The sequence below is a fragment of the Chrysemys picta genome, chromosome 8 (assembly GCF_011386835.1).
Source record: "Chrysemys picta bellii isolate R12L10 chromosome 8, ASM1138683v2, whole genome shotgun sequence".
NCBI lineage: Eukaryota > Metazoa > Chordata > Testudines > Emydidae > Chrysemys > Chrysemys picta.
Window position 1 is genome coordinate 62,594,742 of NC_088798.1, and position 12,619 is coordinate 62,607,360.

The window sequence follows — 12,619 nt, forward strand, 5'->3', positions numbered from 1 at the left end:
CACCTCGACTCAAAGCAACGGAAACTTTATTTTAAACCAAACACTTTTCAAGTCGGATGCTTCACTGAACCCGAGGCTTCTTCGCAAATTGGCGTTTTTCGGTGAAAATTATTTAGTTGAAAAATCCCCAACCTGCTCTTATTAGAACCATCTGTAACGCTTCCTACTGATGTGCTTATACCCGTCCATAAATACATACTAGAACATCTAATGCTCATTTCTAAACTCTTTATGAATGAAATCTTAATCCCATTGCAAGCAGAAAGAAATGCTGCAGATACTGGGGAAATGTAACTATTTATCTTAGGTAAAATGTTTTTTAAAGCCACTATAAAGTTTGTCCAAATCCCTCATCTGGATAATTTTGTTTTAAATCAACATCTAGACACACAGGTGAAATACTGGCCCCATTGAGTTAAATGGCAAACCCCATTGACTTCAACTGACCAAGGTTTCATCATGGGATCCAATCCTGCTGGCACTGAAGTCAACGAGAGCTTTGCCATTGATTTGTATGGAAGAAAGTCTAGGCCAATAAACAACTATTTTACATTCATAAACTCTCATTTAAGTATCCCTGGGTGAGATTTTGGATGTAATATTTAGGAGCTTACCTTTGGAAATTGAGCCAACAGAACTAACTTATAAATCACCTACAATAATAACTAACCATTACAGAATCATAGATTAGTTTAGAATAATTAGATGTTTCCAATATTAACTGGTCTCTCCACATTAATTTCATGCTAATAATGCCAATACAATACATATCAAGACTGTGGGCCTGTTTGTGTGCATCTCTATGTGGATCTCAGCCAGAATATATCTTCTAAGCAATTGTCACTAAATCTGGCACATGAAGAAACCAAACTATAAGCAGAATAAGAGGAAGATTAGTAGGTTTGGAAAATAGTTATTAAAAACATACAAGTGTGGGAAATCTCATACAGCTAAAAGAAACTGAAAGAGTATAGAAACTGAAAGAGTTTTTCCCCACCCCCTCTTCTCTATGTTGTCACACTAATTAACGTGATCTGGTTAACTTGTATGAAAACAATCTGCATACCCATTGTAACTCATACTGTCTCCATTCTGCTGTGTTCCCTTAACTTCTGTATTTTTCACCTCCTTAAAGGTCTGATCCTATTCCCACAGAATTCAATGGCAAAACTCCCACTGACTTCAACGGTGTAGGACTGAGCCCTTAATACTTAGGTAACAACTAATTTAATTTATAATTATACTGTCAAAGAGTTGGTTTTTTTTATTTCTAGTAAAAAGTTAGTAATAAAATGAAACCATATAATAATTAGATCAAGTGGGTATATTCACAATAAATTGGCTTTTCATTTGTATACATTTCTGAGTATGTATCTCTCTATCTATCTCTGGGCTGGAACCATTTTTCCAAGTAGTTCTTACTCATGCAAAGAGTCCCAGTCAGCCAGATCCCCTCCACTTGGTGGAAATCAGCATTGCTCAGTGCATTTCAACAGAGATTTTGCAATGTGCCCCAGTTGCAAATCTGGCTCAGTGACTACACTGTGACATCTTATTTCAATAAGGTAGTTTCATATGAGTAAAGGCAGCAGGACTGGGCCCCTTTTCTAGCTAAACGTTCAGAAACCATGAAAACAGACATATATAAGGCACAACCTCAAAAGCCAAGCGTACGGCAACTTAGGCAGGTGTTTATATTGTGACATTTCATTATATTTTCCCTTCACTACCATAATAGCAAGGAAGTATGTTCTGAAGACGCATTTTGATTTTTTTTTAAAAGAGGACACATTACATTGCTTTTAATCCCACAAAGTACTAAAACTTGCAGCTATATTTTTACCAATGGATTAACATGACACACACATACCAAGGCATGAGACCAAAAAAAACCACAACCGTTTTTAATTTTTTTAGCTGAACCTCTTCCTTTCATTTCAGCTTCAGAGAGTTCTTTCCTTGTTTCCTGAGCGTTTGAAAACAACGCCAAGCTTCCACTCTCACAAATTCTGCTTCAAACTTTACTTATAGCTGCAGTAATTAAACTCATGTCCTCTACACAGGCCTTAAAGGGAAGTTACAGAAGTCGCTTTAGCGAAATATAAGATTTGCCCTAGAATACACTCTCCTTATTAACATGGCAAGAGAAGAACTTTGCCAGTGTACTCAGTTTTCTAATATATCAGATACATTTCCAGTGTTTCTGAATGAATATCATGGGGCTTGTCAATATGTGTAGTATTCTCATGCATAAAAGTCTGAACATTTGACTCCTGGGAAGTGCCCTGTTAAACAAGCCCACTGGCCCACAAACTTGGGTGGCCACTGATGCATCTCCAGCATACTGGACATTATGGTACTTCCAGGAAGGGCATGGGCCCACCCTCACCTATGTGACTCCGCCCTGCCACCCGGAGGATGAGATTTTGAAGAGCCGCTGGCATGACCTCACATGCGGTCACACCTCCTGGGGCAGAGTGGTGCGCTCTTTGGTGTTGCCCATCCAGGATACGGCACAGGGGACAAAACCATAGGAAAAAAGAGGACTGTCCGGCTTAATGTGGGACGAATGGCTGGCCTCCCACCAGCACACCCCTGCAAAGACACAAACTAAACAACTCGCAGAACCTGGGAAAATGAGCCCCAGCATTAAACACTGAGAAACCTGCAAAACTGCTACTGACTTTAGTGGCAGCAGGATCTGGGCCCATTTTCCTGGTTTGCCAAGGGCCTGATCCAAAACCCCTTTAAAGCAGTAGGATTCTTTCCATTGGCTTTAAACGGGCTTTGAAGCAGGCCATCCTGAGGGTCCAGCTCTGCCACGTAGGTAGCACCCATAGTAAAAGGCAGCAAGCAGGCCTGGAGGAACTGTGCAGGGAATCACAAGCCCTCCCTAGCAGCCACAGGGAGCCAAAGCCAGGGAATGAGAGAGAGGGAAATGTCACCTCTGCTGATCTGCTTTCAATGTCAATGCTTTTAAGAGAATAATTTCCAGAGTAGATACAAAACTTCTTAACTATTATCTGTAGCTACATCACACAATGATTATGGTACCAGTGAGCTACTGGCTCTCAGCAGAGAACTTACTTGCCGCCCTTTGGTGAATTATTATGCATACACCTGATTCAGGGAATCCCTGTAAATCCCCATCTATCCCCTCTGCCCAACTGGCATCAAGAGGTCCCTGGGGCGATGCAGTCTGGAGGGGAGGGTGGGCCCATGGGGTGCTGTGTCTGTGGGAAAGTAGCAGTTCCAGGGCCACTCTTGCTTCCATCCTTATGCTGGGGGAGAAAGCTCCTTGCTCTCCGAACATCCTCCCAGCACTGCAGAAGGATTTGAATGGGAAATAGAACAAGAGGGACTCCCATTCCACCCCAGTACCTACTAAAGGCCACATCCTGTGGTTCTCACCCAAGTCAACTCCTGCTGAAGTCAAGAGAAGTCCTGCCTGGGTGAAGACATCAGGAGCAAGGCCCCACTCCCTGTCTTAACAAGAAGGTGCCCCCTCTCCCCCACCTTTCCAGCCCTTCAGGGTTACTTCCAAGACTGGGACTCTGCAGATATGGGTTTGATTCCCCGTGGGAGCTTGGCTAAGTCACCTAGAATGAAATCATGCCCTCACTGAAGTGAATGGGAGTTTTGCCATTGAGCCCAATGGGACCAGAATTTTGCCGTTAATCTCTGGGTGCCTCAGTTCCCCCGTCTGTGCAATGGGGTGAAAGGGTGAACACACAGAAGATTGGGAGGTGCTCAGACACTGCAGTGATGGGGGGCTGGTAAGCTCCTTAGATAAATACTTTGGGTGCATTTGAGATCATATGAAAGAAACCAGGAATCCCCATTTTTAAAGCTACATAGAGGGGCTTGGGGAAGTGATGTGGAACAACCCAGCAGATATCCCGCTGGGACATACTGTGTGTGCAGAGTTCTGTGTGGCAAATACAGCCTGTGTGCCCGTGAAGAATCCACCCGCTCCAGGGGCCACTTAAGGCCTTTCAGGAACCCGAATCCCGTTAGCTTTCCACGGGCTCCCGAGTGCACAGGGCCCTTCTGAAACTGCAGCCCTTGCAACACTTGTAGTTGTCCCCCCGGCCTCTAGCCTTAGCAAGGCGGTGGGCTCCACACAACAGGAAACAGACACAATCTCACCCGCTGGGGGTCCGGCGGCGCCCCCAGAGTGGCCCGAACACAGAGCCGCAGCCCAAACACGAGGGGCGCGGCTGAGTGAGAAGCGACGGAGGGAAATAGTCCAGTGCAGCGAAGCCAGCCCTGGCCAGCTGCTGGCCATCGCCCTTAGCCCGTCGGTAGCCGCGTGCATGCGGGAGTGCGCGTTTGGCCGGGGGCTCGGGCACACTGTGGCTGCGCTCCAGCAAAGCGATGCACCTGATTGCCACGCACCGGCCCTCGCTCCCCCGGCCCCGCAGCTCCGTTCTCAGATCGCTTCTCCCCGCGGATCAGACCCGGACCTGCGGCCTCCAGGACAGGCCTTTCTCCGGGCAGAGATCGCGCTCTGAAAGGACCGGGGTGGGGGCTGGCCGGCCGATCTGTCCGTCCGTCCTGCCGCCCGCGGCGGAGGCGATCGCGCTCAACTTACTTCTCATAGTCGAGCTTGCAGTAGAGCTTCTTGTCGCGGTAGAAGCAGGTGGTCTCCAGAGGCTCCTTGCAAGAGGCGCACTGCACGCACTGCTCGTGCCACAAGCTGTCATTGAGCCGCAGCAGAAACCGGTCCGAGATCACCCTCTGGCAGCCCTCGCACACCGACTTGGGGCTCACGGCTCTGCCTGCGACCAAAGAAACACAGAGAGGGGTGGCACCATGGGCAAAGAGGCCCCTTCCCCCGGCCTCCCTTCTCCAACGACCCCAGGCCGTGGGTCTCCAATGAGTCACGAGCCACTTCCAGAGGCTCCTTGGGCTTGTTGTGCCTCTTCTTGGAAGAGCGGGGGGCCTGAGCAAACCAAAACGATCGTTCCAACGGCAAGGGGATGTTTTCTGGGCAGAGAAATGATCCGGTGAACTTATTTCACCAGAGCAAGGATTCCCAGGCCGCCCTGACACAAACCCGTGGGATTTGCATACACGCGCCTTAGACACCACGCAAGGGGGACACACAGGCGAGAAAATACACTGCCCGCTGTCTGGTGTGTCCCCTCCGCAACTGAGCGGGTGCGAGTCAGACTCGAGTCTCAAGAATATTTTGTCATTTTTTCCCTAAACGAATTTGTAGGAAAATAACAAAAATAGTTGACCTCCCAAAGATGGCAAAAGATGATCGGCAGGAAATCCACTATGGAGATAAACATCTCGATGGGAAGCGGTTAGTTTTTCAAAGAATTAACCTTCCTTATTTAAATTCGTGTTTATGCTCACGAAAGCGCCCCCCGCCCCCAGGTTAGGAGCTATCCCCCACTTACCCCCGTGACACATTTTTTTTAAAAGTGGCATTAAAAGAATGCAATGTTTGGGGTCGAAATAATCCTAAAGGAACCCGTTTCACTCACGAGATGAGAGAATTTATAAATCAACAAAAACTAGGAGCAGATATCATCAAAGGGGAAATGTTGTGCCTCGTGCTAATAGAGAAGTGAAATGAAGACGAAAAAGAAAACACTTCAGCTAATTAAAAGTAGAAATTTCACTCGTTTGAATTTTAAGATTTTTTATCAACAGTTGAACTGTGATACTTGAACACGAATTTAGTTTTAAGTCATCTATTCTGGAATTAGGTATTTCTTACAAGGACTAAACGTTCTTCAAAATGTGGGTATTTTCCTCTTAAACTAATCTAGATAGATAGCTAGATATATAGATTTAGATTTCACAAATATGTAGTGTGTATATCTTATATGTGCACAGTATATATGTGAGTATATATGTATGTTATATATATATATATATATACACTACATTTGTGTGTTATAGATCTATAGTTAGAAACAAAAATTAGTGTAGCTTATATAGAGAAACGCGCTATAGAATAACAGGAATGGTATCTGAGATGGTAAATTTGTACACATTCCATCGGTATAAATTCCACAATGCTATCGGCACCAATCTGAGATTTCCAACACTGTAATTATTATGTTTATTATTATTACTAATCAAAGCAACAAAGAGAGAGCGATCTAAGCGGTTCATTTTTTTTAATCCATTAATTTTATAACGCTAACATCGCAAATTAGGTGGATATTTTTCATTTATTTTAAGAGTGGGGAAGACAATTAAAAAACAAACGATTCAATGAAAAATCGCCCGTTTTCCTGAATCCTAGCCTAATATTCTGGAAGGCAATTTTCAAATAGTTTTTATTTTGATTTTTCAAGGCCTGTTTAACAAAAACAAAAGACAATCCCGGGTGAAGAAAAAAGCAGAATCCCCCGCCTGCTCCACGCACAAAGGCTGCGGATTTCGATCCCTGGTTCTTCTACACTTGATTTTATTTGTAACTTTCTCACAGGTGGGAAATGAGTTCTAAACTGGGGGGAGGGGAGGTAATGTATGCACCTAACTGGGCTGTTTATTCTTGGTCACTGGAACCAGGGCGCGTGCCCACCGGAGTGAAATCGTGCAAACTTTTGCTGAGGCTCTGGCTAAATCCGATTTCTTGCCTTCTCGCTCTGAGAACGTCAGCGGCACATTCACACATGCATTCGGTAGCGGAGTGCGGGAAGGGCAGGGAAGAAAAGGCCCAATTTAACCGCAGCTTTAGACTGGACCGAGATTTCAGGGGGAAGCTGGGTCTGCGCGGCTGGAGGGGCGTCAGATTTCACCAGGGGCTTGAAATCAACCATTGCCCCAGAGAGCGCACGAAACCGAGCCGAACCCCTGGTCTCTTACCGGGGCAGCAAGGGAGCTGCGCAGCGCCTCACGCCCTCGTAAGACTCAGCAGCCTTTTCTTTTCCCTGTCCAACGGGTGGGATGCGGGGCCCCCCTCCCGGCCCCCTCAACCCTGGGGCGAGATCAGCACGGGAAGTTTCTTGCAACTTACCCAGCAAGGAGGAGAACGGGGCCGAGGTCTCCAGCGCGTTCTGCAAATTCTCTTCCATTTTCAACCCGTCTAACATGGTGAGGGACCGGGAGGGGAGTCAGCCCGGCTGCAAAACAGCAATGGACACGCGGCGCTTAGACGCACCCCAGAGCCGGGCTGGGGCCGAAATTGACAAGGCGGGGGGGGAGAGGGGAAGGGCGGGGGAGGGGGGTCGCTACTCGATCAGATTTTGTCCTAGGCCGGTTGGCTCGTTGCAAGAACTCCCTTGGCCCCCACCTCCGGGGATCCAGGGCTGTATCTTCCCAACTGGTCCCCTCCCAGCGGACCCCGCTTCAGCTCCATCCCCTCTTTGCAGGCGAGGCGAGGATCCATCTCTACCACCGCTCCGAGAGGGACCCAGGGCAATCAGAAAGCCGCTGGGGAGCCCCCCAAAGTCCCCTCGCTTTGCGCCCAGCCCCATCCCAAGGCAGAGCTCGCTTACCTGGCCGGCGGGGGAGACAGTTGCAAAGTAGCAGCAAAGGGGGAATCCCTGGTTCCTGCGGGCAGACGCGCCTGGGGGGCCTTGGAGGAAAGGCCGATTCCTCCCCTGGGCCGGCAGCCCCCGCAGCAGCCCCCCGGCTGCTCTTCGGCAGGGCTTTGCCCCCTCCTCGCTCCCAGGGGCCGGCAGAGCCTTCCTCCTCCGAGACCGACTCGGGCCGCTCTCCCCGTGGGTTGCGCTTTTGCAGAGCGAACCCGGCCGGGCCAGCTGTGTTTGCTCCTCGGGGTGGGGAGCTGCAGGTGAGCGGGAGGCGGTTACCCGGAGTTGCTGGCATATGTCTGCTTCTCTCTCGGGTAGGTGACTTCCCCTAGCAGTTCTCTTCGGGCCCTACGCTGCGCTAACCTGGGGGAAAGCGAGCTCGGGGCTTAGCTCTCTCCCTGCTGCGGGAGCTGGTCTCATTTCCTGACTCTGGTACCTCCCAGTCTCATCTCTAAGTTTCCTCCCCATCTGCAACTCTCCTGCCTCACCGCACCCTCTCTCTCTCCATACTAGCCTGCTCCCTGTCTCTGCAAATGCAGCTCCGAAATGAAGAGAGAGGACACAGGGTGCAGTAAAGACGTGTAAAGCACCCACGCCGCATGCATATTTAATAGTGGGGGAGACACCCTACACCCATGCAATATTAGGGTGGTACATCTAACCACTCACAGCCGGGAAATGCTCAAGTTAAGGTCGAATGTGCAATCTTAGCATCCCAGTGTATGCACTAGGATACAATCTTTGGGGGAAACCCGAGCTCCCTTGAAATCAATGGCAAACTCCCATTAACTTCAGTGGGGCCGGAATTTCACCTTTAATTTCAGGGTCGCGCTATTCTTCAACTAATATTGTATACCTTACATTTAAAAAAAACCTTTAACTAGACGTGTGTAGCATTTTGTATTCCTACTTCAGCTGTACAAACAGTGCCTGATAATCATCGATAGGGAAAGCACCCAGGAAAAAGTAGTTAGGCAACATATTTCAGACACAGGACAGCAAAGCGGAGCCAAATTTTAACGTCTGAATTCAGTTTTTGCCTGATCTGGAGCTAAGTAAATCTCCCATTCATTTTAAGGGCAGCTGTATCCAAAACATGCAAGGTTTAATATCTTGAAAATATACTGTAATTATTTAATTCAAGGAAATAATTAGTTCTTGGGAAAACACATGTCAGACAATGAAACAATCAAATCAGTTTGCACCTTGACAGCTTAGAAATACCGTCTTAATGGGAAATACACCCTGCCTCGAAAATTGTCAGTATCAATGTTTTCATCTGCTATAGGAAATTAAAGAAACCGTTTTACAATATTATCATCATTTCATTTTGTATTGCAAAGTACTCAAAACATTTTGGATTTCGCTAAAGAACTTGGGGCTAGGCCTGCTCGGAAAGAAATATTGGACAAACTCTTCATATTAAAGATACATTTTAATAAATTATCATATATACTGCTATTATATGGACTGATAAGGTTATTATTTGACCATGCATAAATGTATCTTCATCCAAAGAGGGAAACCACTGGATTTTGGATGCACAGTGTTCACACCATTATTTAATGTCATGCTTTTGGGGGGGGGGACCCTTTTTAAAAAACCCAAGTCAGTCCAGATATTCTGTAACATTAAGATAATGAACTCAGAAAAAATTAAGATACTAATATATGACAAGATATTAAACATGTTTATCCATGGCATCTACATTACATTCCTTAATAATATGTTACATTATATATTATTTGAGACATAATCTGTGATCACTTAATTAAAGGCTATTTTTTACATACACTTAAGATGGCATTTAAATTTGTACAGGCAACTTTAACCCCAGCATTTCCTGGCTTTTAAGTACTTCTCAGAGCCATTTTAAATGTGCATTATTTGCATTTAATTATATCACATTTTGATTATCAACCACTTATAATAGTACAAAGACAAGGCATATTTCCACTAGTTGTGTTTCAGTAGTGCCTAGATGTTCCAACAGATGTCAGGGTCCCATTGTCTGAGACCCTGTAGAGAGTAGAATGGATTCGCAAATGTTCCTTGAAACAGTTTTCCTCTGGAAAATGAAATTTTAACTTAGTTGCAATTTTTCATGAAAATGTATCAATTTGGGTGAGAATTGTGTTTTTAAAAGTGGAAAAACAATTTTCAAAATGTTGAACATCCCATTTTGACATTTTTGAACTGAAAAGTTTTGATGGTTCATTGCAAAGTGCCTTTTCATCTTGCATTGTATTTTAGAAATATATCTATATAATAAAAATAAAAACAAATCCCCCTAGCAGTAAAATGTTTCACATTTTTTGAATGTGTTTGGGGCCATTCAACATATTTTGATTGGCCCCAAACAATTTTTTATTTGGTTTTGCCATGCTTTTTGAATTTTTGGCTTTTTACTTCAATTTGGGACAACTTTTTGTTTCAAAATCTCAACATTTGTCATAGGAGAGAAAATCCATTTTCTGACCAGCTGTACCAGTAACAGACAGGTTACCCTAACCCTGAAGATCTTAAAAGCTAAACAAACAAGACTGAGGATGGGTTTGAGGAGAATCTAAGGCACCTCAAGGTGAAATGACTTGCCCAAGTTCACACGGCAGTCCAGTGGCAGAGCTGAGATGAGAACTTACGTAACCAGCGTCCCAGGTTATTCCCCCAGCCCTGCTACCTCTCACAATAATTTAACACATAAGAACAAGAGGTGGTACAAAAAAATCTTTTTATTCACCTGGCAGGTGTGCCTTGTTCATACGTCCACAGTCTCTAGATTTGGGGTGAGGAACAGGGATGGTGGAACTAGAGATGCTGTCACACCCCTGGTTTAAAGTGGTTTCCATCACATACAGGGTTTACAGTTTGCTTCAATGGCTTTCCGCACCCCCACTACACACATTGTTCCAACTCCACTGGCCGGGAAAGAATTTTTCCGCCAGGTCAGATAGGCAGAGATCTTGGAGGGGAGGGGTTTCACCTTCCTCTGCAGAATGGGGGATGGTTCACCAATTTGTATCATCTGGGCATCTCTCACCTAACTAATTACTGGCCATTGCAAGTGGCACCTGGGTCTCTCCTATTCTCTGCCTATGGCACATAGTTTAGTTTCCTAAGAACTGAAATGCTTTGGTCTAACTAAAATTGTTCAGCTTATCATAGGGGTGCAGTTTAATGGCCTGTGTTATGCAGAAGGTCAGACTAGATGAGCTAATGATCCCATCTGCCCTTAAAAATCTACGAAACTATGAAACAAAAGAGCAGAATTCATTTTAAACTTGCAACCTCAACATTGTATTTTCAGACTTTTGAATGGCGGGTTTCTCCATTTTCCTTAACATTGCATTAATGCTGGGTCTTTCTTGGACACAAAGTTGTAGCCAAGGCCCGATACCCTGTGGCAAGCTGGAGCTAAACTCCGTGGCAAAATCCCTGGATTCTGCAGCGCTCTTGTTCAGCAGACTGGCAATTTGGTGGCAGGGTCAGACAAAGTAAGAAATAGAGGTTGATGTTGATTGAGATATGAAAATAAATAATACACTCAGTGCAATACTTCTTGGGATATTTAGTTTGAGATTAAATTTAATTAATTTGATTCTGCCCCCAAATATGTAATTTTTAGTGTGCTACAGAGTATTGTGTTGAATATATATAAGTGTTGATGCTATCAGGGGGAAGCTGAAGGGAGTGGCAACTGGTTAAGGGGCAAGCTGAGGTTTTGGCATTTGACATAGGGAAGTGTGGCAGGCAGTTTGGGGTTAGCACATTAGCTAGATATGCCTGCTAAAATAACCAGCAGTTAAATAGTTAACAGTGTTCACACTGAAATTGCCATCATTGAGTTTCAAACCTCACACCCCTTTGAGATGAATGGGTCATTCACCCCTCTCAGAGCCAGCCAGCCTTTTGGGCTGACTGCAGACTCAGGCAGACAGGACTGCATTAGTTACATAGTGGGTGATTGGAAGGTTATCTTAACACAACCATAAGGGCTAGACTCCCAACCCCCACCCCAAAAACTATGATTCTGGAGCTGAATTTGCATGGCAAGGTGTGGAGTCTTCGGCCAATTCTGTGGCTCTGGGATCTGAATACCGGACTATAGTTCTTGAGAAATGTGGCACTTTCTGGTGCTGTCTAAACAATTGGTCCTTTCAGGAGTATTTGGAAGCATCTTCTTGTTCTCAGAAAGGAACCTGCAAAGGAACTCTGTTCTCCAGTTACACTGACCTCATTTACCTCATCCGGTGACTGGACAACAGTGCATCTCTCTCTGACCTCAGCCAGGATACAAACTCCAAACAATATTTTGCTAGGCCCAGAGCAAATTCATAATCTGGGCCCCCAGCCCGTCCCACACAGACAAGCTAATTAATGAAAGAAAATACTGTCTTAGTTCTGGAATGGCATAGATCAGTCTTATCACTTTACAACTTTACCTTTCTGCCCTTTTTCATTGCACTATTACAAACGACCTCACTAAAGTGAATTTCTCTTGTGAGTTCACATTCAATAGACAAGACAGCATGGTGACTGGCACAGAATAGATGGTCTGCAGTTTCTGATGAATGCCGGCTTGCTGGAACTTCTTTCGGCTTCTGCTGCAGTCATTGTCAATGTGCAAAAAATGTGTAGGGCTATGCACGGCTTCAGGGAAAATTAGTTGTAGTTTTTTGTTGTAAATCTCATTAAGTGGGGGCGGTTCAAGGTCTTCTCCAAAAGTAGACTTGAATATTTGTTTTCAGTCGCAACATTTTAAGTGGAAAGTTCTCCAAAAGATCCATCGGATACTTAAGAACTAGACATTAAGATGCGTCTTCTGGTCAGGGCCGGCTTTAGGGGTGGGCCACGCGGGCGACTGCCTGGGGACACCATGGTCAAGGGGGCACCGTGCAGCAGTGCAGAGGTGTGCACTGCCGGTGTAGTGTCAGAAACTGCTCCCAGCTGGTAAGGGAGCACTGCCTGGGGGCGGGGAGGTGCCCAGATTTTTCCCTGCTTCCTCCAGGTGAAGAAACATGTGTGAGGGGAAAGTAGTGATGCACAGATACAGCTCCCCCCACATTCCTCTGTACCCCCAGGGGGTTGTGAGAAGGGGAGCTCTAGCAGCGATGGCC

At 45.7% G+C, this 12,619-nt stretch overlaps 1 protein-coding gene across 1 annotated transcript in view; it reads right to left on the bottom strand.

Moving 5' to 3' along the window:
- The window catches only part of LMX1A (LIM homeobox transcription factor 1 alpha), a 140,977-nt gene extending 133,370 nt beyond the window's left edge, over positions 1-7,607 (bottom strand). Inside the window, exons 1-3 of the mRNA XM_065554581.1 lie at positions 7,467-7,607; positions 6,986-7,091; positions 4,595-4,781 (exon numbers count right to left, since the gene is read on the bottom strand). Of these exons, the coding sequence (XP_065410653.1) occupies positions 4,595-4,781; positions 6,986-7,061 (263 nt within the window). The 5' untranslated portion in view covers positions 7,062-7,091; positions 7,467-7,607. The remainder of the gene's footprint in view (positions 1-4,594; positions 4,782-6,985; positions 7,092-7,466) is intronic.
- Positions 7,608-12,619: the final 5,012 nt, after the last annotated feature.